At 39.8% G+C, this 20,913-nt stretch overlaps 1 protein-coding gene across 5 annotated transcripts in view; it reads left to right on the top strand.

The window, feature by feature from the left end:
* Positions 1–20,913, top strand: part of RBPMS (RNA binding protein, mRNA processing factor) — a 158,717-nt gene that overhangs the window by 96,140 nt on the left and 41,664 nt on the right. For all 5 annotated transcript variants that reach the window (XM_031440172.2, XM_031440176.2, XM_031440175.2 and 2 more), the window contains exon 5: positions 1,856–2,006. In XM_031440172.2, the coding sequence (XP_031296032.1) occupies positions 1,856–2,006 (151 nt within the window). The remainder of the gene's footprint in view (positions 1–1,855; positions 2,007–20,913) is intronic.

The following is a 20,913-nucleotide window of genomic DNA, read 5'->3' as shown; positions in this document are numbered from 1 at the left end:
TGGAGCATCCATGGAAGAACTGAAGTGTAGAATTCAGATGTGCAGCCTCATTCCCTCAGACTAGGAGCTCCGGAGGACCACTGACAGGTCCCAGGATGCTCTTCTTGTGTTACCCATGGTGCTCACGTTGATGTGGGCTGGTAGGAAAGCTGCTTCTTCACAGGAAGGTTTGCGGAGTTGAGTGCCAGAGAGGACATAGCTGATAGGAGTATGCAAGTCCCTCCCCAGCATGCCTTTAAGTGACAGCCAGGGACTGCACTTGTCTCCCAGCAAGACCACAGCTCTTCAGACCCATATTTGGAAATATTTACTGTGTTGTGATATTAGCTTTGATAGAGTGAAATGTTCTCAGTGGAAGTGAATGGAAGCAAACGCTGCTTCAGAAGGCTGCCTTGTCTTTTGCTCTTTTATGCATTTTTGGCAAGGTGATCCTGAGGTTTCCCAAATTAAAACAGAAACTGAAACCAGTTAAAGAATTTCTTTTTACGTTTTACATAGCTGGCACCCCCTTTGCACTTTTGTCATTGGTTAGTGCCATACAAGAGGACTCCTCTTCTTGTCCATCCCCACCTGTTTGCTGCCTTTAATTGGTTTCTTCTTAGGAAATAGATAGATCAGACTCATGAAGAAATTCTGCCCACATCATGGGTCTCGGCTCTGTGGCATTTGTTGTACCTCCCTGAGGACCTCCCCCCCAACCCCCCACCTTATTTCTCTTACTGCTGTTACCATTCAGTCACAGGCTCTTCCTCTCCCATCTTTGGAGCTGAGCCTGCGAAGTTCAGAATTCATCCTGGTCTACAGAGTGAGAGATTCCTACTAATTTCTTGTGGAAATTGCTCTTTTCTTCAAGCTAGTAAAAGAAAAATGGGGCTTTGAGACCTACAGCCCCACTGTGTGTGCTAAACAAAAAACCTGTGTATTGTTAGGGGCCAGAATCCATAGCACTGGTCGTCGATACCATGTGACTATTCATTATACTTAGTAATAGAAGCATTCTCGAATGGTGGGAGGGTTTCAGAACAGACTTATCTTGCCCTAAATCTTGTGTTTTACAGTGCTTGTGATTTATTTTATTGAATATGTTTTGGTTTAGATAAACTGCAATAATAGGGTTAAGGGTAATTGAAATGACTACCCTCCCTTTGACCCATATAGTCTGTTGTCTGTTTATCCGTGTAGCCAATAAACCAGCTATAATCAAAATCAGGACTGTGCCATATCAAGACATTCATATTCTATATAAATTTATAAGCTAACTGGAATTAAATAATACTAGTTACATTGAAATCTTAAAACTGTTTAGTTCTTGTCTACTTAATAACTCAGAGTACACATACTACTATTATGAAAGTTCTGCACTTAGAAGGGATGGGAATTCTCCCCCTGTAGAGGTGATGAAACTAAGGCATTAAAGAATTACATTGTTTTAAGTCACTGTCAACACTGGTCAGAGCTTTGCTTCTTTAGATTTTAAATGTTAAGACTTTAAAGTGTTGTGCAGTGTTTTACATTAATTTATTCTTATTGGTAGCTGTTAATTAGTTTTAAACTCTGATAGGAATTTGCTGGTCCAAATTTAAAATTTGAACCCGAAAGTTTTAGTCCAGGAAGAAAAGGAATAGTTGAAAAACCATGCATCTAAAATTTTAATAAAGTAAACTAAATCTTCCTGACTTTGTGGACATGGCTGCGTTAAGGGTTTCCCTGTGTTCTGTGTAAGCAGTGAGGATGAGAGCTCTCGCTGACCTTTTTTTCTGATGGGCCAGGGTTTACTGGTGTGTTTATTTTGTCACCATTCCGGTTTGACTCTAAGGAAATGAAAACATCTTCCATTTGTTCTTTATTTCCAAAGGGCATCCGCTTCGATCCTGAAATTCCGCAAACACTACGACTAGAGTTTGCTAAGGCAAACACGAAGATGGCCAAGAACAAGCTAGTAGGGACTCCAAACCCTAGTACTCCTCTGCCCAACACTGTACCTCAGTTCATTGCCAGAGAGCCATGTAAGTTGATCTACTTTTCATTTTGAAAAAAAAATAATAACTAAGAATTGTTCAAGTGCTTCATATGAGATTACACCACGGGACGTAGAGTTGGCAGAGTGTCATTTTTCCATTTCTGTGAAGAGGCTGCCTATTCTTGCTGTCTGAATTCCAAATACAGCAGTCTTGTTCATGATTGGCTGTCCCAAAAGAAGGTTCAGCTTGATCAGAACCGTGAATACAAAATTTCATTTTAAGCACTGTAGATTTCCTTATTATGAATATGCCCTATTTGCTTTGGGGTATAAACCCTTCTTTATTTCACCATCCTTGGACATAAGAGCTGGTTCTTAGCATTCACTTTGCTTCATTTGTTGAATATCAGTTTCGTGGCTTTGGAAAAATAGAATATTAAATGTGAAATGAGCAGATAATAAGTTCTCTTTCTGAGAACATTTTAGCCATAAATCTAAAGGGGAAAGTAAACATACATAAAGAAGTTAAATATTAGAACAGTCAGTTCTAACAAACTAATACCAGTAAAGCTTTAAGGAAATTTGGTGCTTCCTGTTTTAAATTAATTGAATAAAGACACTGACTAATTGTAAGACAAGTCTTTTACCCCACCTAATGAGCTTATTCCCTTAAATGTCCAGGCTATAATTTCTACCTTTGATTGAATAACTTGAAAAGATTATCTTAATTTTTTCTCAAGCTCAATCAGTAGCAGAAGTGAGGCGTGAGATAGGCCTTAACTTCTTTCAGTGCATTGCCGCATGTGATTTAATATGGCAGGGTATTCAAGGAGTCCCAAGTGGCTTGTGTTATTTGGAATATTTCTATCCTATCGTTCTTGATCTTCTTTCCAAACCACATGATTTTGATCTTCTTCCTGCTTTCCCTGACAGGACGCTTTAGCTTTTCTGATTGAAATTGAAGGGCACATGGGTTCCTTTTTCCCCCATGTCATGTGTGTATCATATTTAATCGGGTTGTTGTGGAAGTTACAGTTATTCTGTAGCTCAGTCACTCTTGAAAAAGCTGCTGCTTGTCAGTGGAAACTAATAAAGATAAAAGAAGAGTTTCTTCCCCAGTGTGATCTACAGTTTTCTGTGAAGCCAGGAAATCATAATAGGAAAAAACATTTTGTTCTTCTGTGTCCTGGGGAAACTTAAAACTTTTGTTTATTTGGGAAATCTAAACAAAAGTTTCTTTGTATGGTGTAGTTGCGCTACAGGAGGACATATTGACATTTCTTACTAATTCTGTATCTTTCACAGCCTCTGGCTCAGTGCTTTGTATATTGTATACATTGAAAAATACTTATTAGTGATGATAAGTGTATAAATTTAACATTTTAGTTTGGCTGTTTGCAGAATTATTCCATTTGTATGCCTCTTGATTTCTTTCTGAAATGTCTTTTCTCTGCTTTAAGGCATCAGAGAAGAGTATTTGTAGGATGCCTTGACTTAGACAACCTAGAGTAACGCTTCACTTTTCTGGTGAATTTGCCCGTCTCAGATCTTAGTACTTTGAAAAGATTAGTTCAGAGAGGAAGTGTGACGCTGGCAATACTTTATCCTTTCAGTTCTTTATTGAATGCTTTTCTTTCTAGGAGCTTGGGTTTTTTGTTTTTTGTTTTTTGTTTTAAATAAATTTGCTACAACAGCTCTGTGAAGTAGTTAGCTAGGGAGGTGATAGCCATTTTACAACAGGATACCTAAAAGCAACAGAAATGAACAAAATGGACATCCTAAAGTCCCTGAAGTTACAGGAGACCTTAGAGCAGAGTTTAGAACCCTGCTCTGGCCGGCTGTGCCCACCTCCTTTCCCTGTGTACAGAACCGCTCAGAAGCAGTCAGATAGTTTCCATAGCAGGGTCAACATTTGCCTGGCAACTCATGAGGCAAAACAAACTTGAAGTTTAAAAAAATCCCGAACAGCAGGGTATTCTTGAGAAAATAAGCATGATTTCTCTTAATATAGCTCCTTTTTATGACATAGGGGTCTTGATGGACAGCAGTTCACTGTGACTCAGATCGACCTTATCATCCTTTACAATTCCCTCTGGGAATTGTGAACTTTTCTGACACATACGCAGAATTCTTATTTTCCTGGAAGCACATCACAGACTAAGAACATTGCCATAGATCTGTACTGGCGAATCCAGTTCCATTGTGCCCATAATTGGTACTCAAGGTGGTCAATTTAACTACCTGTCAGGAGTAGACTGTGATGGAATCACAGAATTTTGCAGTTGGAAAAGGCCTTGTAGGCCATGAAAAGAGAGAGTTTTTTATAAATGCTTTTTTTGTGTATGTTTTTTATATGGTGATGGCTGAAAAGTATCCATTGCCATCACTAAAGGAAGAATGTACTCTGATTCAGTTACACGACAAATATTTACTTGAACTCTAATTTCTCAGATATCTGTTGAACTTAAATGAGTACCCAGTGTACTAGACACTGAGGAAGACAGGGAGTGTGGTTCCTGCCCTAAAAGAGCTGTCAGTACAAGGGGTTGGTGGTGATCAAAGTGGTCAGGAAACTTGGCCCATATAAAGGATGTAAAAGAGAGTCCTTGCAGCTTAGTCTAGATTGCCCCAAATCAGACTTCATTATTGGCTGAGTGCCTGCTCTATGCCAAGCATGAAGGATGAGAAAACCAGGTACTGCAACTTGCAAAGGTAGATGGTGGCCTTAGCCTTGAGATGTCTGTGAGAGTTTGGGTTCTGCCAGTTATTGTCAAGCTGTGTGCCCTTAAAGAAAAATTCTTAACCTTGCTGTGCTCCTGTTCCCTCGGCTATAAAATGGGAATAATACCTTCTTCACCTGGTTGTTATGAGAGCTAAATAAAATGATGTAAGATTGTGTTGAGGATTAAATGGGTGTAATATACGTAGAGTACTAGGCAAATGTCAAGTACCATCTTAATTTTTAAAAAATTGAGTTACTTTTCTTTCGTAATGTTAAAAGTAGGTATTGATCTTCTGAGGTATTATCAGTGTGTGGTTATAGGCATTGTCTTTGCAAATGAGGAGGAAGGGTAAGTGAAATTCATATACAATCCCAGGAAAGTAGTATACTTCCCTAACTGAATGTTTATTAGTTTGAACTTCTCTTTTCTATGTAATGAAGAAAAATATTCCAAAAAAAAAAAAGCAAGAACTTAAGTGATGAAGAAAACTTGTAAATTATATAAAAATTCTGCTAGATTATGCATTTGGTTATACAGGAAGGTAGTGTTCTGTAGTGTAAGAACACCCACTTTAGAGATGAACACAGGGCAAGTTACCATCTCGCTTTTGTTTTCCTCATCTGTAAAATGATGATACTGTGTGTCAGACACTGCCAAGCATTTTACATGAATTACCTCACTTGATTCTCAATAGCACTGTTTTACAATTGAAAACCTGAGGCCTAGGTAGGTACAGTAACATTCTTGAGGTTACATAGTCATCAAGTGTCTTTAGTTGAATTGTGTCCTCCCCACCGAAATTCATGTGTTGTAGTCCCAACCTGAGGGTCACCTCCAAATATAACCATATTTGGAAATAGGGTCTCTAAAGAGGTGATTAAATTAAAATGAGGCTGTTAGGGGGGAACCCTAATCATATGACTGATGTCCTTATAAGAAGAAAAAGAGATGTCAGGGATATGCTCACACAGAGAAAAGGCCATGTGAGGACACAGCCAGAAGGCACTGTGAGCATGGACAGAGGCCTCAGGACAAGCCAAACCTGCATGGACTTTGAGCCTCATCAATTGTGACAAAACTAATTTCTGTTGTTTAAGCCACCCAGTCTATGGTATGCTGTTACAGCAGCCTGAGCAGACTAACACGTCTAGTGGTGGAGCCTGAATTTAAATTCTGGCCTGTCACTTACTAGTCTTGTAACTTTGGTTTAATTACTTAACCCTCACCAGGCCTCAGTTTTCTCGACTATAAGATGGCAAATTAGTTGACAAATGTGAAATTTAGAAGAGGGTCCACATAGTGATTCCTCTGTGGCTGTTCATGTGTGTGTGTGAGAATGTATGTCTATGTGCCTTTTTGTCTCTTGTCGTGAGACCTGTAGTTTTTCTGCCTTTTGTATACTCAGTATCCTAGCTCCTAGAAATACACATGGAAGTTTTTAAGATACCACAGATTTTATTTTATGCTTTATTATTTGGAACTTCTTAAATTCAGTGTTATTGAGTATGATTGGGCTATGATAAAATGTGCATACTTAAAAGTGTCTAATTTGGTAAGCTTTGTCATAGTATGCATTGAATTTAATTGAATGAATGCTCTTGATCTGTTTGCTTTGCAGCATACCCTATTGCAGTAGTGCCCCTAAAGGTGGAGGCAGCCAACACTTAACAGAGCCTTTACTCAAAAAGGACAGATTCTCCCCTTTCAATTCAAATTTTATGGAGCAAATATGAAAAGGTTCTAGAACTTTGCAGTAATTCAGATTCCTGTGGTCCAGCCTCAAGGAATCTGATACTTTGTGTCTGGCCTAGGGCTCACGCTCTGTATTTTTTACAAGCTCTGGGTGATTCTGATACACAGTCGTGTTTGAGAATCACCAGCAGAGCAAGGAATTGTCAAGTTAGGTTCTCCTTCCTACTCACACACTTTCCTCACTGACCCTAGCACCACCCCTGACCCCTCCCGCTAAAGAAAACCAGTGCCCTGTCAAATTGATGCTCTTATACCTGGTAAGCACATAGCCCTTTGGTGAATAATCAATCAGACCACTTCATAGCTTTCCTGCCACACCATGGAATTTCCCGCTAGTCCAGTACTGACCCCAGCTATCGGAAGTGAGTTTTCTGTCTCATGTCTGAAGAGATCCTGTGAAAGTTCAGGAAAGCTGTAAAGTTCCTGGCAAGTGCCCTGCCAGGGACAACACTCAGCAAATATGAAATCTCTTAACCTTCACTTCTGTGGAGTGGGGGCCTTCCAGGGCCTGGTCTGAATGCTCCCTGTGCCCAAGAGATAGAGCCAAGATACCTGCATTTTCCAGGGCAGGGTGCACAGCATGTGCCATTTGGAAGACCAAGGTTGTCTTGACAGTCTCCACCTCTCCTCTGAAAATGTGCTGAGTTCCACAGCATCAGGTGCTGTGTTTCCCACACCTGCCGTCTTCCCGTGCGGTCACCTAGGAACTTGGCAACTGGGCCTGAAGGAGACCTAGCCACACTGGGCAGAGGGAGGCAAGGAAAGACAAGGTGTTCTGTGGGGGTGAGGGCAAGATTTTTTTGCTCTGAAAAGCAACTTCCTTGAATTTGGGAGTTTTATGTTTCATAATGCAGATAGTTTTAGTTTTTTTGTGATGATAAAAATTCTACGTGTCTCACAGAGGAAAAACATTTCTAGGCAGTCCAGGGAAATAAAAAGAAGAAAATAAAAGTCATCAAATTCTACCACCCAGAGACAAATCACCATTAACATTTTGGTATCTATCTTTTCGTGCCTTTTAGCATGCACGTAATAAAAGTGTATCTGGTTTGTAAATTTCACAATTGTTCAACTCACCCTTTTATCTTCAGGACAAAGTTCTGATGGCCAGTGAGGTTCAATGGCCTGGTAAGGCCAGAAGTGAAATCTAGCTCTCACGGCCCTTCACCACAGTCTCTGTGTCGGGCTTGCTGTAGGGCACTGTGTGTTGAGGAGGTCCAGATTCCTTGCTAGAATTAGAGCAAGAGGAGTGGTGGTGTGTATAGGGCTGTCTTTCTTTAACTATCTGATGTCTCAAGTGTGTCCAGCAAGCTCCTGAGCTGCTGGAATTCAGGTGGTTGGTTGAATGATCCCTAGGTTTTTATTAAATGGATGGGAAGAGAGGAAACGAACATGTATTGGGCAACTGTGCTATATATACCCTTAGGAGTTGTGTGTAAGATACCTGTTTTCCAGCCAAGGAGACTGAAACACTGAGAGTTCTAGTAACTTCCCCAAAGTCACTGGGAACTAGTAAATGAAAAGAGGCCAGGAGGTAGACACAGGGAGCAGGCAGGAGTCATCTGGATGCTGAGAGGAAAAGAGACAAGGACATCACGGTACAAAAGCTGAGCTTGCAGAATCCTGCTTGCTTGACTCGTATGCCCATTGCCCCTGAGGCAGCTCTGCAGTGGGATCTGTCTAGGAATTCTGTCCTTGCTCTGGACCAGTTTGAAGCTACCAGAAGTGATGTTCACAGAAATGTGCCAGTGATTTGCGTTCTCTGTGCTGAGACTCCATAATGATTGAATAACCCACTGAGCATTTTCTAACACCCTCACCTCCCAATACCAGCAGGCGTGTGTAGGCTGGATTGTTGTGAGTTAGGACACATATTTAGCTTTGAGGATATATGTAAGGGCACCAGGTGCCTAGGGCCCGAGATACCTGAGAAATAGTAAAATGAAACAAAACTACAGTAAATAAGGACAGCAAAATACTCTTAGAAACGAGAGACCTAAACTAATGTTGATTTCTACACATGTCCTGCTCTGAAAAAGCGAAAATACTTTTTTCCTTTTAAAAAGAAGAATCAAACACTTACTGAGCCACACCAAAATTCACCCACTTCTACCTCTGTCTTCTCTTCAAACCTGCTAATCTTTGATTAACAATGGCTATTAACATTTTGCTTTGAATTCCTGTTCCTTGTTTATCTGATCATTGATGAGCTACGAACAAATACCTTAAGAACTCAGGAAGTCACATCTCCTTGGAAATTGCAGAATTCTTTTGTAATGTAAATAACTGACCCAACTTAAGTGTTTTGTAAACTCAGATTCTTTCTTCTGCAGAGAAATGAAGGGATAAAGGGAGTTAATTTACTAGGACAATCCAGAAGAAACAGCCACCTCCGACTTCATTCTTTTAAGGCCATGTACTCTCCTCACCTGCTCAGTGAAAGGAAGGCATTTCTTTCTTCATTAAAGTTTGATGCAGGCTCCTTATTTCTTCCCTTCTGCTTTTTCATACACTTGTAACCCTTGAATAAAGGGATGCTTTTTCTTGTACAGCAGTTCTTAAAAGTATTTGTCTGCCAACCCCTAGTTTGTCTCCAGGACCCATGCAGGGAGTTTACACAGTCTAAACTATTTTCGTGAGAGTAGTTTTTCTCACTGTAGCGGTAGGTGCACCTGCTGGCACCCGACTGTACTAGTACTCATGGTATTCTTCACTGCTTCACACTCTGCCTTTTTAAAAAAAAGTTTAGCTTAAGAAGTAATAATAAAATTATGAATTTTATTCAATCTCAGAACATATCCTATTTCAATATGTAATTGATTTTAAATTTTTTAATTTTAATATATCATATGGTGAATATCAATTGATAAAACCCACATAAACAAAAGTTCTTTGGTGTCTTCAGTAGTTTTTACTAGTGTAAAGAGGGTGTTGAAAGTAAAGTTTAGAAAACACTCGTCTTAAACATTTAAAGTTACCATTTTGTTCCTGGCTGAGTAGAGTGGGCCTGAAGATCTGCAGTTACCAGAAGGCCACCATAGGTTTGGGGCAGGTTACGATTTGGCTTCAGCAGCTGAAGCCATTCAGGAGGCTAGGGAGAAGCAGTGCCCGAGACCCTGCAGGCTCCTGTGCCGGCCTCAGCTTTGAGAGGGCCTTCTGCGCCCACTGCTTGTCCTCCAGGGACCAGCGCGGGGGTGAGTGCATACGCGGTGGTTTGCATAGCTGGGTGATATAGGCCTCCCGTTCACCCTCAGAGATCCTTCATAAGTTTGCTTATTCTGTAAATGCTTATCTGAGATAGACTGGAGTGGCATGTTGGTGAGTTGTAGTGTGCGATGTTGTAAAAAGCCTAAAACGGTTTCCTCTTGTTCACAGAACAAAACCTGTCACCTGGTGTCTGTGGGTTTCCTCACTTTGGTACAAATCCCCGTCCAGTGTTGTCGCCCTGTTTCCTTTTGTGCACCTCTTCAGCCTCACCAAGTCGTGAGCTCGTCTGTGGTCCCTTCCTTCCTGCACCTTCATGGTTTTCATCTTCACGTCAGCTGCCCCTTCAGCCTTCACATGATTTTGCACATTCTCTGCTTTCTGAAGTCTTTCTCATCTTCAGCTGCGAGGTCAGCAGGCCTGCAGGAGGACTTTCCCATTCTCCCCGTAACGATCAGCTTCATCTTTTGCACGGTATTGTCCACACTGCAGTTTAGTACTTGCTCTGGCTTCTCTCGCAGTCATTTACAGGCTGTTTCTACTACTGAAGTGTAAACATCTTGAGAGCAGAATCGGACCTCATTCTACTTTTTATCTCCGCTCCCCTCAAATGTTTGCTAAACTCAAGTGAGAAAATTGAAATGAACTCAGCATAATTTCTAGTACAGAGCTGTTAATTTTTGACCGGGTGATCTTCTTGACCTCTGAGACATATTTAATTAAAAGACAGAAAGACACTCCTCCACCCTCAGCCACTAATTAGACTATTTTGTTCAAGTAGAGAAGCTTCTGATTCCAGCTCCATCGCTTCTCGGAGCAGTTAAAATCCTAGTAGCTACATACATTGTGGAATGAAGAGGAGGGTGACGAAGAACCTGCATTTATACTTCAAGCCTGACATTTTTCATTTCTTACTCTCCAAGCAAGCACCACTTCTGCTGTTCTCTTCCGCAAGGAAAAGAGCCTTGATTACATGGTAAACCATTGTTACAGATCAACTGTATATTCACTGATACTCAAAAATGAAGCCTCGAACTGAGAATGAAAGCAGGTGTGAGAGCAGCATGTAATACATAATCCCATGCATATAAATAGCAGACGTGTACATTTGTGTGGCTAGTCATCCCAAATGGTAAAACACTTATCCCAAGTCTTTTTACAGTTGAATTCCTCATGCCAAGTCAATTGCGTTTCATTAAGTCTCTTACGTGTCTTTTAACCTAGCACTTTCCCCTTACCCAGTCTTCCTTTTACATGCCATTGACTTGTTGAAAAAAGTGTCAGCCTTACAGAGGAAAACACTCTCCTTCTGGGTTTTTCAGTTTATCTCCTTTAGATGTCTTTTCACTTCTTTCTGTGTCCCCTCTATTTACTGCAAATTGAAATGCTTGATTCGATTTGGAAGGTATGGTTAAATCCAGGTTCACCTTTTTTGGTCAAGAATCACCATCGCGGGTGGTGCTGGTGCTTTCTTGTGGCATTGAATTATGAAGTAGCTAACGGTTGGGTTAATCTGTGTTTAGTGATGCTGAAAGGGACCTGTGGATTCAGGCAGCAATTCTGTAATCCCTCCCTCGTGAAGGTTCCTGTCAGCTTGGTTTCCCTGCTTTCATCACCAGGGTGTTGATCTTTACCTCACTGCTTGATTAGGGGTTGAAAAATGGTGATTTTACTAATTTTGCTTATTTATTCTGAAATACAGTTTGTTTATCCACCCTCTACCTCCCCAAAAAGGCAGGATAAATGCTTAGTTCTTTCCCTTTCATCGCCAATTTTGAGCCTAAGGAATTGGTAGCTGGTTATCTACATTGGTAATCACTGTTTTGTTGGGGTCTTTGTCACTTTTTTTTTTCCTTCACTTTTCCTATTTTGGCGTACCATAATGAATGGATGTTTTTATATTTTCAAGGTGCTTCAGCGTATTGCAGTCACTGTTCTTTCTGATACCCAGGGATAGGGTAGGGGCAGCTTCTTTTTGATGGAAAGAAATTCCAGGACTGCCTCGCTGTGCAGAGCTTCGGTATGTCTGTGATTCTCGGGAACGATGGGCTCTCCTGCCTGGTGGCTCAGGACTGGGACAGTGTGCTCTGTCTGTGTGCTTCCCTGCCTGCTCGGTAGGACTTGCGCTGTTGGGGTATAATGAATTTCCCTGGGTATATATTTGGTGAAATCAACTTTTTTAATCCTCAGAAAAGGCCACTTATGACCTTATTGAGGATAAGATTTTTAGGAAGATAAGAGATTGTTGTTTTTTGTTTTGTATTCAGATTCACTTACTAGGAACTGCAGTAGAACACTGAGATTACTACTCATTAAATAGGATTGGTTCTTTTATTCTTAATTTTAAGAATATGTGAGAAGAGTAATGAAAAGGAACTCTCCATGTCTAGAAATTCCCCCCAATGAGATTAAACTGAAAATGGGAAGGTGGGAGATTGTAATAGCCAGAATGGTCATCAAAAGTGAAATTTATCATAAAAAGTGCCTTTGAATTATGCACATAAGGTAAATGTGAAACAGACTGAGCAATGGTATTGACTAGATACTTTAAAATAAGCTCAGGGGGCAGAAAGTTAAATATTTAGATTAGTGTGAAATGTTAGCTTTGTAGCAGTGTACCACTGATGGAATATTCCTGGAACATGTCTCCTCTGCTTGTTTTAACACCTGACCTTGGTCCCTGAAATGGAATGTGTAGTCGGGAAGACACTCGGTGATATGGGTGGGTTTGTTTGACATTTCCTCTTTGTTTCTGTAAGCCCTGTAGTTGTTTCTTTGCACTCTCTTTAATACCATTGAAAATTTGGTGGCTTTCTGGAATCAAGACAGTATGGATCCGTCATTTCGTAATGATATGTTTGGGTTCAGTGACTTTTTCCCCAAAAAGCCTAGACACTGAAGTCTGAGGTTGAGCTTACTTGACTTTTTCATCTTGTGTTTATGAAGAGTAGATTGATTCCATCAACAAGCATGGTGCCCGGCACGAAGATGGAAATTTAGATGGTGCTTGGTGTGAGAATGCCCGTTTCCCCACCTCTCCCCCTCAGCTGGGGCTGCTGTTGCATATAAACTGATTCGTTCTGTGTGGTGGGCAAAAATGACTTGGCATTTTAATGGTTTATTAATAAACTGAATTTCTTGTCGTATACTCATTGGCCATTTAACTTGAGCATGGTGTTTTTCTGTTTATCTGCTTCTTATTTCCCTTACGGATATGTCTATGTGAAAAGAACAGTGCTTTCTTGGCTAGTGTGGTTTATTTTAGTGGATAATTTCTTTATCACGTGGTTAAAGGAAAAGCTGGTAACTTTGTGTTTCTTTTCCCTTCCTCCTCAAAATTGATAACATGAGCACCCATCACAGCTGGTGGTTTCTCTTTAAAATAACGATGACTCTGTTCTGACTGACCTCGCTAAGCTATAGTGAGAATAAAATGAAATAATGTGCTTCAAAATATATTAAACACTACATAATGGCATGTTGCAAATGGTATTGCTGTACCAGAAGGACCTGAAACTTGGCTTAAACACATTTAGAATACAGGTTGTTCCTCTAGAAATACCTTTTCTTAATTCCTGGGCTTAAGTTACAAAGTACATAGTTGCATTACACTTAATATAGACACAAATTGTGGTAACAGTCTTGGTGTGTTACACTCTGGTGACTGGAGGAATAATCAAATAACCAAGAGATAGTTTCTAAACTATCTTGTTTTCAGTACCATTTTTAACAGGAGTCTCCTAATTTTTTTCTTTTTACTTTTTATTCTGGAATATTTCAAACATACACAAAAGTAGAGATTGCATAGTGTTTTGATGTTTTTTAACAGTTTTTTTGAATCAAGATCCAAATCTACACCATGTTTGCGTTTGGTCTGTTAAGTCTCTTATAATAGAGTAAGCTCTGTGTTCCTGCTCATTTTCTCCCCTTGTAGTGTGTTTGTTGAAGAACCCGGGTTATTTGTCTGTTAATCTCCTATGGTGGGGATGTTGCTGGTTGTCTCTCTGTGGTGGTGTTTAATACGTTCCTGTTTCTGAACTTTCTGTAAATTTGTAGTTGAGTTACAGGCGGCTTGATCAGATTTAGGTTGGAATTTGTGGTAGGAGGGAAAGAATACCTTATACTGGCAGTATGTGCTTCCACGTAATGATTACTTGGAACCTAATCTCTTTTTGTAATGTTAACAGCCACTGACAGTCTTTACCTAGATATACTAGTTAATAGCCCATTCCTTTTATATTGTTATTTACTTATCTTGGTTATTTTAATGTATTTCATGAAATTTTAAAACATTTTACATATTTGCCATTTGCCAGATAGCCCTGTATATAAGGATTATAAGAATTTACATCATGTCCAGCCAGGTACAAGTAAATAAATTTTAATTTTCTTAATAAATGAGATATCTGAGGCTTAAGGGGAGTCGTAATTATCCCCAAGTTCACAAAATATGATACCTAGAGTTCAATATATGGGTCTTGCCTCAGTATCTCATACACACACACACACACACACACACACATATATATATATAGTATGTATATAATACATACATACATATATATAACACCAACTTCCTTCTTCTCTTCTTTCACCATAGCTCCAGGTAATTGCTCATCTTCATTTAGGAGAAAGGATAGAAAAGAAGGCAAGGTAGGAGATTAAAAGAAAGAACTGAATAGTTAACATAGGGTTAAAGATACAGAAGTACTTCCAGAGCATTCTCCAGGTCGCCTGTTATTTTGATTCTCAGGTGCCTAGCTAGCCATTGATGATCATTTCTTAGTTCTGCTAATTTATTGCCTGAGCCTATGTAGTTTTCAAAATATGCATTTAACCAAACATTAGTGGCTTTAGAATCTTAATTTCAGACTTTGCCAGAAAGACTACTTTTTGTAGCACCGTTTCCCATGCCCTTTAAAGGCCATTTAGCACAATAATGTTAAGTACCAAAGCTGGGAGCCTATGAGAACATTACAAGCTTAATCCATCATTTCACCTAAACATACCACTTTTCCTAACAGTTCTTTCTTAATCTATTATTGGATATATTTATGAAGAAATTTAATCTAGGTATATTTATGAAAAAATATAATAAGAATAAACCTTGTCATTTAAAGGTATTTCAAAAGCCATTTTATTAAATAGTAAATGTTTCTCAAACTTGTTCTCTTGCCAAAATAGCAGGTTAATTTGACTTCTGGCAAATACTTACTCCTCAAAGGTTGAGCTAAGTTTTGAATATAGTAGTTTTGCGTAGAAGCTAAATTTAGCAATTAGCAGTCTCTCACTTCTAGTTTAAATCTAAGTGAACTTTTTAAAGTCTAAATATACTGGCCTCTCCCAAGACCTAGACTCTGATGTTAACAAATGCCAAAAAAGATGTGCAGACAGGAAACTATGTGGTTCTTTTTTTAAATGTTTTAAATCATATAATTTTTCCACTTGACCCCCCTTAACCCCCAAATAAAAAGGATCTACAGTGAACCTGTGGAAACTTTAGAAATCTTTTTGTTTTTCTTCCTCACATCTCCCTGTTTATATATTTTAAGTGCTACCTGATATGGCAAACAAATGTAAATGATGTCCTTTCAAGGTTCACTGACTTCCTCTCTGAAGTCATCTAAAATTCTGGAGCCGTGATACAAACCATCAGATAAAACTGTGAGACTCTATACTTGAGAAACATTAAGTGCCGTAAAATGATCAAATGGAACCACAGGAACATTTTTTCTATTTTTTAGAAGAGATTGTGTTACTCCTTTAAGTCAATGAGTAAAGAGATTTAGTTCAGGGGAATGTAAGCGCCTTGAGGGGACTATAGGTAGGTACATCCTGGTGCAGAGGAAGGTGTTTGATGGGGCACAGACCCTCCCAAGGCCAAGTAGGTTGCTGATCTCAGGATCAAGCCAAATAGACCTCCCACCTCTGCCACTGGTGACAGCCCCTCCAGCTGGCCTTCCCACCCCTGCCTACTTACTCTGAGCCTTCCCAGCCTCTGGCTACTTCTCTGTTGAATTCTCCCCTGAATACCAGTGTGTGAAAGAGTTCCTCAACACTTACATGAAACATATTGATTTATTTAAAAATATTTGATGCATTCAAATCACAGCTTTGCAGCAGTTATGACAGCAGTTAAAATGGTTTTTTTGATAATAATAAAACAAAAAAGTTGTAGTGGCCTAAGAATGAGCCCCACTGCCCTCTGGGTTGAGTCTCACCTCCTCACCACCGTGTGCAGGCCCTTTGTGATTTGCACCTTGGCAGTACTCAGCCCCTGGGAGACTGTGCTGGCAATCTCTGCCTCTGGGCTCTTCACTTAGAGTGCCCATTCCCTGGCCATAAATTCAGTCCTTTTACAAATTAGCTGCTTGTCCTGTGGAAGTCACCATAACTGTCTTGTCCTCTGGAAAGCCTGTCTGACCATCCAAAGGAGGAATTAGTTGCCCTACTGGATTCATTGCCCTCCAAGGTTAGTTGCTGCTAGAGAACTGTGTTTATTCCTTTAGAGGAAACCTGTCACACTGTATTGAAATTGCTAATTACTTCTCCATCTCCCCTCTGTAGCTTCTTCAGTAATAAGACCAGGCATAGTGTTAGACATAGCAGTATTTAATAGATACTTGCTCAGTAAGTTCTTGCTCCAGTTCTGCTTCTAACTGTCCAGACTCTGTATACCCTGAAACTTCCACCCAGCATCCATTTTTTATCCCTGGGCCTTGCAGTATATGCTAGCCCTTCAGAATCTAGATTTCTGGCAGATGGTTCTCCAGAAAGAATGAGAGATTCCAGAAAGAGTGATTTCTTATACGTGGTCAGAGCATACTTATTTGCTTGTAGGAGAGCTGTCACCGAGAGACGACTAAAGGCTAGCTTTCCTTCTGAAGAGTGGTACGCAAATACCGTAGAGCTTTTGTTCTAATGAAGGACAGAGACAGTAAAGGTATAATGTAGATACTGACTGCATTTAAGCTGGATGACAGGTTTAAGAAGTTCTTAAAAGTAAGAACATTCCACTGAGATCAGATTTTCAAGCTCAATTTTATTTTAATAACTTTGAAGGCTGGGAAGCCCTGAAGTTGGCTGTGGAAGCACACACAGCCTTGGGAAGACCATTCTGAGCAGTGTGGCTACCCCCTGATTTAGATAAATTATATTCCAGGCAGGAGGTGGAACTGGTTTTAAAGTTCAGTGACAAGAATAACTTCGTTCAAGAGTCATAACGAAGTTTAGCCAGCTGGAGGTGAGTTGGTGTGTGGTAGGTATGGGGAGAGGAAGGAAGGAAGAAAGGAGTAAATGGAAATCCTTGTTACAGTTAGGAGTTGTCTTTGTTTCAAAAGGAATTGGATAAATTGAGAGTTCAAGATTTATGAATATTAACTAGTACATATAAATAGATAAACCAATTTCTTTTGTATAGCGCAGGGAACTATATTCAATATCTTGTAGTCACTTATAATGAAAATGAATATATGTATGACTGAAACATTATGCTGTACACTAGAAATAATTGATGCATTGTAAACTGACTATATACATCAGTCTAAAAAAAAAAAAGGAATTGGAAGCTTTTGGGGCTCTGTAAGAAGGATAAGTACTTTATTGGAAAGGACTCAGAAGTAGATTTTAAAGGAGGTTTGACTTTGTTTTAGGTATTTTCTCATCCAGAAAAATTAAACAAATGATTAAAAATGCATCCACCAGAAGTGCCAGGGTGATGATTCAGATAGCTTTCTGTGGTTCCGACCTAAAAAGGGCATGTTAGCCTGTTTTTCTGACGCGTACTCTCAAGAAACTTTCCTGGTACCCCCCACCCCACCTCTATTTATTTCCAACACCATTGGCCCCTTCAGACCTGATTCTCGTCTAAAGATATTCCAAGTGTGGGAAAAAGAACTTTTCCAACAAAAACCTTGAGATAAGGTATTGTAAACCCTCAGGTGGGCTTCTCATTCTATATTTGCAGCAGGAACAGAGGAATTAACAGATGGAATGGCCCTGGGAGCTGGTGTGACGTCTCCACACCGTGGAAGCCAGGCCCCAGCCACCATCTCACAGCTGCCCTGAGAGGCCTTTTCTGGGGCCCCCCTGCCTCACTCTAGATGAGGTTAATTGGGGGTTCTTCCCCCACCCACCAATGTCCAGGTCTCTGAACTAAACTTCCCATTCTCATCTCTTTTCATCAATTCTCAGGAAGGGTCTAGAGACAACTCTCCAAACAGTTTCTCTTCCCTCTGTGAAACGTTTGTAAACTCCTGTCATGTCACCCACCAGCTGGCCCACAGCCATCGGTTGCATTCACAGCCTAATCTTTTCATAATTTACCATCCAAGCTGCACACTGTGTGTGCCATGGACTTTCTGATTCGTTTACCAGATTGTTCCCAGCCCCTGCACCCCAGGCTGGGCCTCAGCACTGTGCGAGAGGAGAAAAACTTGGAGGGGATCCAGCGTGAAGAAAATGATTGAAAGATTGGAAAGAGGAGTTGCTAAGAGAAAAGGATGAAGGAACTAGGTGGGTTTAGCTCTGAGAAGGAGATGGACAGAGAACAGGGTTGAGAAAGAACAGTCAGCAGCCCCTTTGCTTACTTAATCTTCATCATGATTACAGTATTGTCCTTAAAGATACTTTAAAAAATTCTAATCCTTGTTTAGCAATGGACTGTTTTTGTGCAGAATGTTACATTACTTAGGACGGGGTGGTCTGAGGTGTGCACACAGTCTTTCCAATAGAATTATGCTCTCTGCCTTTCTGTCCCTCCTGATTTGCTGTGAAACTTTGATGGCAGAGGCGAGGGTGAGCTGATGTTACATGGGACATGTAGGACTGGGGAGGGTGGAGCTCCTGCAAGTATTTTGTTTTGTTTTTTTCTATTGAAGTATAGTCAGATTACAGTGTTGTGTCAATTTCTGGTGTACAGCATAATGTTTCAGTCATCCATATGCATGCATGTATTCCTTTTTGTACTCTTTTTCATTATAGGTTACTACGAGATATTGAATAAACTTCCCTGTGCTATACAGTATAAATCTGTAGTTTATCTATTTTATATACGGTAGTTAGTATCTGCAAATCTCGAGTTCCTAATGTAGCCCTTCCCACCCCCTGCCCCCTGGTCCCATAAGTTTATTATCTATGTCTGTGAGTTTGTTTCTGTTTTGTAAATAAGTTCATTTGTGTCTTTTTTTTTGAGTCCACATGTAAGTGATATCATATGGTATTTTTCTTTTTCTTTCCGGCTCACTTCACTTAGTATGCCAGTCTCCAGGTCCATCCATGTTGCTGCAGATGGCGTTATTTGATTATTTCTTATGGCTGGGTAGTAGCATGTGGGAGGGTGGAGCTCCTGCTCCGTTTCCCTGATGGACTCCGGTTGGGGAGCCAGGACATATCTTTCTTGCTGTCATGGTGGGTCTTCAGGTCTTACATAGTTGTGGGAGCTGGTAAAGCCTGGAGCCAATAGGTAGGACATGTTTGACCTTGGGAATCTTCAGGTGTGAGAAGTTCAAAAATAATGATGACAATAATAGCAATTGTTATTCAGTGCATTTTGTTAAGCTCTTTATATTCATTATCTCATATACTCTTCCCAACAACCTGTCACATAAATGCAGTTAATTATCCTCACTTTATAAATGAGGAATCAAACTTGGAGAGTTTTAAAAATGTGTCCAAGGTGACAGTTGACAAGCTGCCCATCTGAGGTTTAAAACCAGGTCTGTTGGGCCACCGGGTATACAGAGCACAAGATGTTTTTGGTTTTTTAAACAGCTGTATTGATATATAATTTGTGTACCATACAATTCACCCATTTAAAGTATACAATTCAATGTGGGTTTTTGTATATTACTAGTTTTTAAAATTGTGATAAAATGTATATGATAAAAAATTGTCATTTTAAAGTGTATAATTCAGTGGTATTAATTATTCAGTGTTTTGCAGCCATTACCACTATTATTTCCAAAACTTTTTCATCACCCCAAATAGAAACTAACCGTTAAGCAATAATTCCCCATTCTCTCCTCCCCACAGCCCCAAGGAGTCTCTAACCTGCTTTCTGTCTGTATGAGTTTGCCTGTTCTAGGTAATTCATGTAAGTGGAATCATGCCAGTAATGTCTGGCTACTTTCTCTTAGCTTAATGTCTTTAAGGTTCGTTCATACTATAGCATGTGTTAGAATTTCATTCCTCTTTATGGCTGAATAACATGCCATCGTTTGGATAGACTGCATTTCGTTTAGCCATTCATCAGTTGATGGACACTTGAGTTGTTTCCACCTTTTGGCTGGTGTGCAAAGCCCAAGTTTTAAGTTTTAACTGGCATATACATTACAACATGAGCTGAGGATCACCCCAGGGTGGAATCTCCTGATTTCAGTCCTGGACACTGTACCTTGTGGAAGAGGATTCCACGTTGCACCGGCTTTTTCTAGTAGTATTGACAAGAGTCAGGCAGACCTGGGTTTTGAAGTACAGGTCTGTCATGAGTCATTTGTAGGCACTCAGCTTCTCTCACCCTGAATTTTCTCCGTCTGTAAGGTAGAAGCAATAGTATCAGTCCTTCAAGGTTATTTTGAGACATATAATACTTAATAGTTATTTTTTAAATGTCTCATTTGCTGGGGTGGAGATACTTTTCTTCTGTATATGTTTTCTGACATAAAATTTAACAAGTATGAAATTAAGAAAATCTTCAGTCTTTATATTTAATCCTCTTATATTTGTTTTTGTAGCATTGGAAGAACAGTGTTCTCATCTTTTTCATCCCCTAAATGACCCTTATGTTCCTTTGTGTTACTCCCTCCCCCCTTAAAAAATATGGGAATAATACATGGTCATAGTAGAAATTCAGAAAACATAATGAGCAGAAAAGAATATGTAAAATCCACTATTCAGAAATAATCACGATAATATCATTGAATATGTGTTCTGTCACAAGGAGTTTTCTAAATCCTTTACACATCTAATTTAATTCTCATGACAGCCTATGAGAACAGGTACTCCCCTCCTCCTTCTCTTCCCCTTCTTTCACTTTAATAATTTTCAGATGAGGAAGTTTAGCCTTTAAGAAGTTACTAACTTAGTTAGCCCAGGTCACATAGCTAATATGTGACTCAAATCCTGGGCTGCTTACCAAGGCATTAGACCAATACCTCATGCAAAGTGTGTGTGTTATTAATGAAATTATACTACACGTATTGTCTTATAACCCATTTTCTTTCTCACTGAGTGTTTTGTTGTTTGTCCATATTTATAAATACATCTCTCACATCA

Source organism: Camelus dromedarius, chromosome 22 (genome assembly GCF_036321535.1).
Source record: "Camelus dromedarius isolate mCamDro1 chromosome 22, mCamDro1.pat, whole genome shotgun sequence".
Lineage (NCBI taxonomy): Eukaryota > Metazoa > Chordata > Mammalia > Artiodactyla > Camelidae > Camelus > Camelus dromedarius.
The sequence above is the reverse complement of the archived record's forward strand: the minus strand, read 5'-3'. Positions and strand labels throughout refer to the sequence as shown.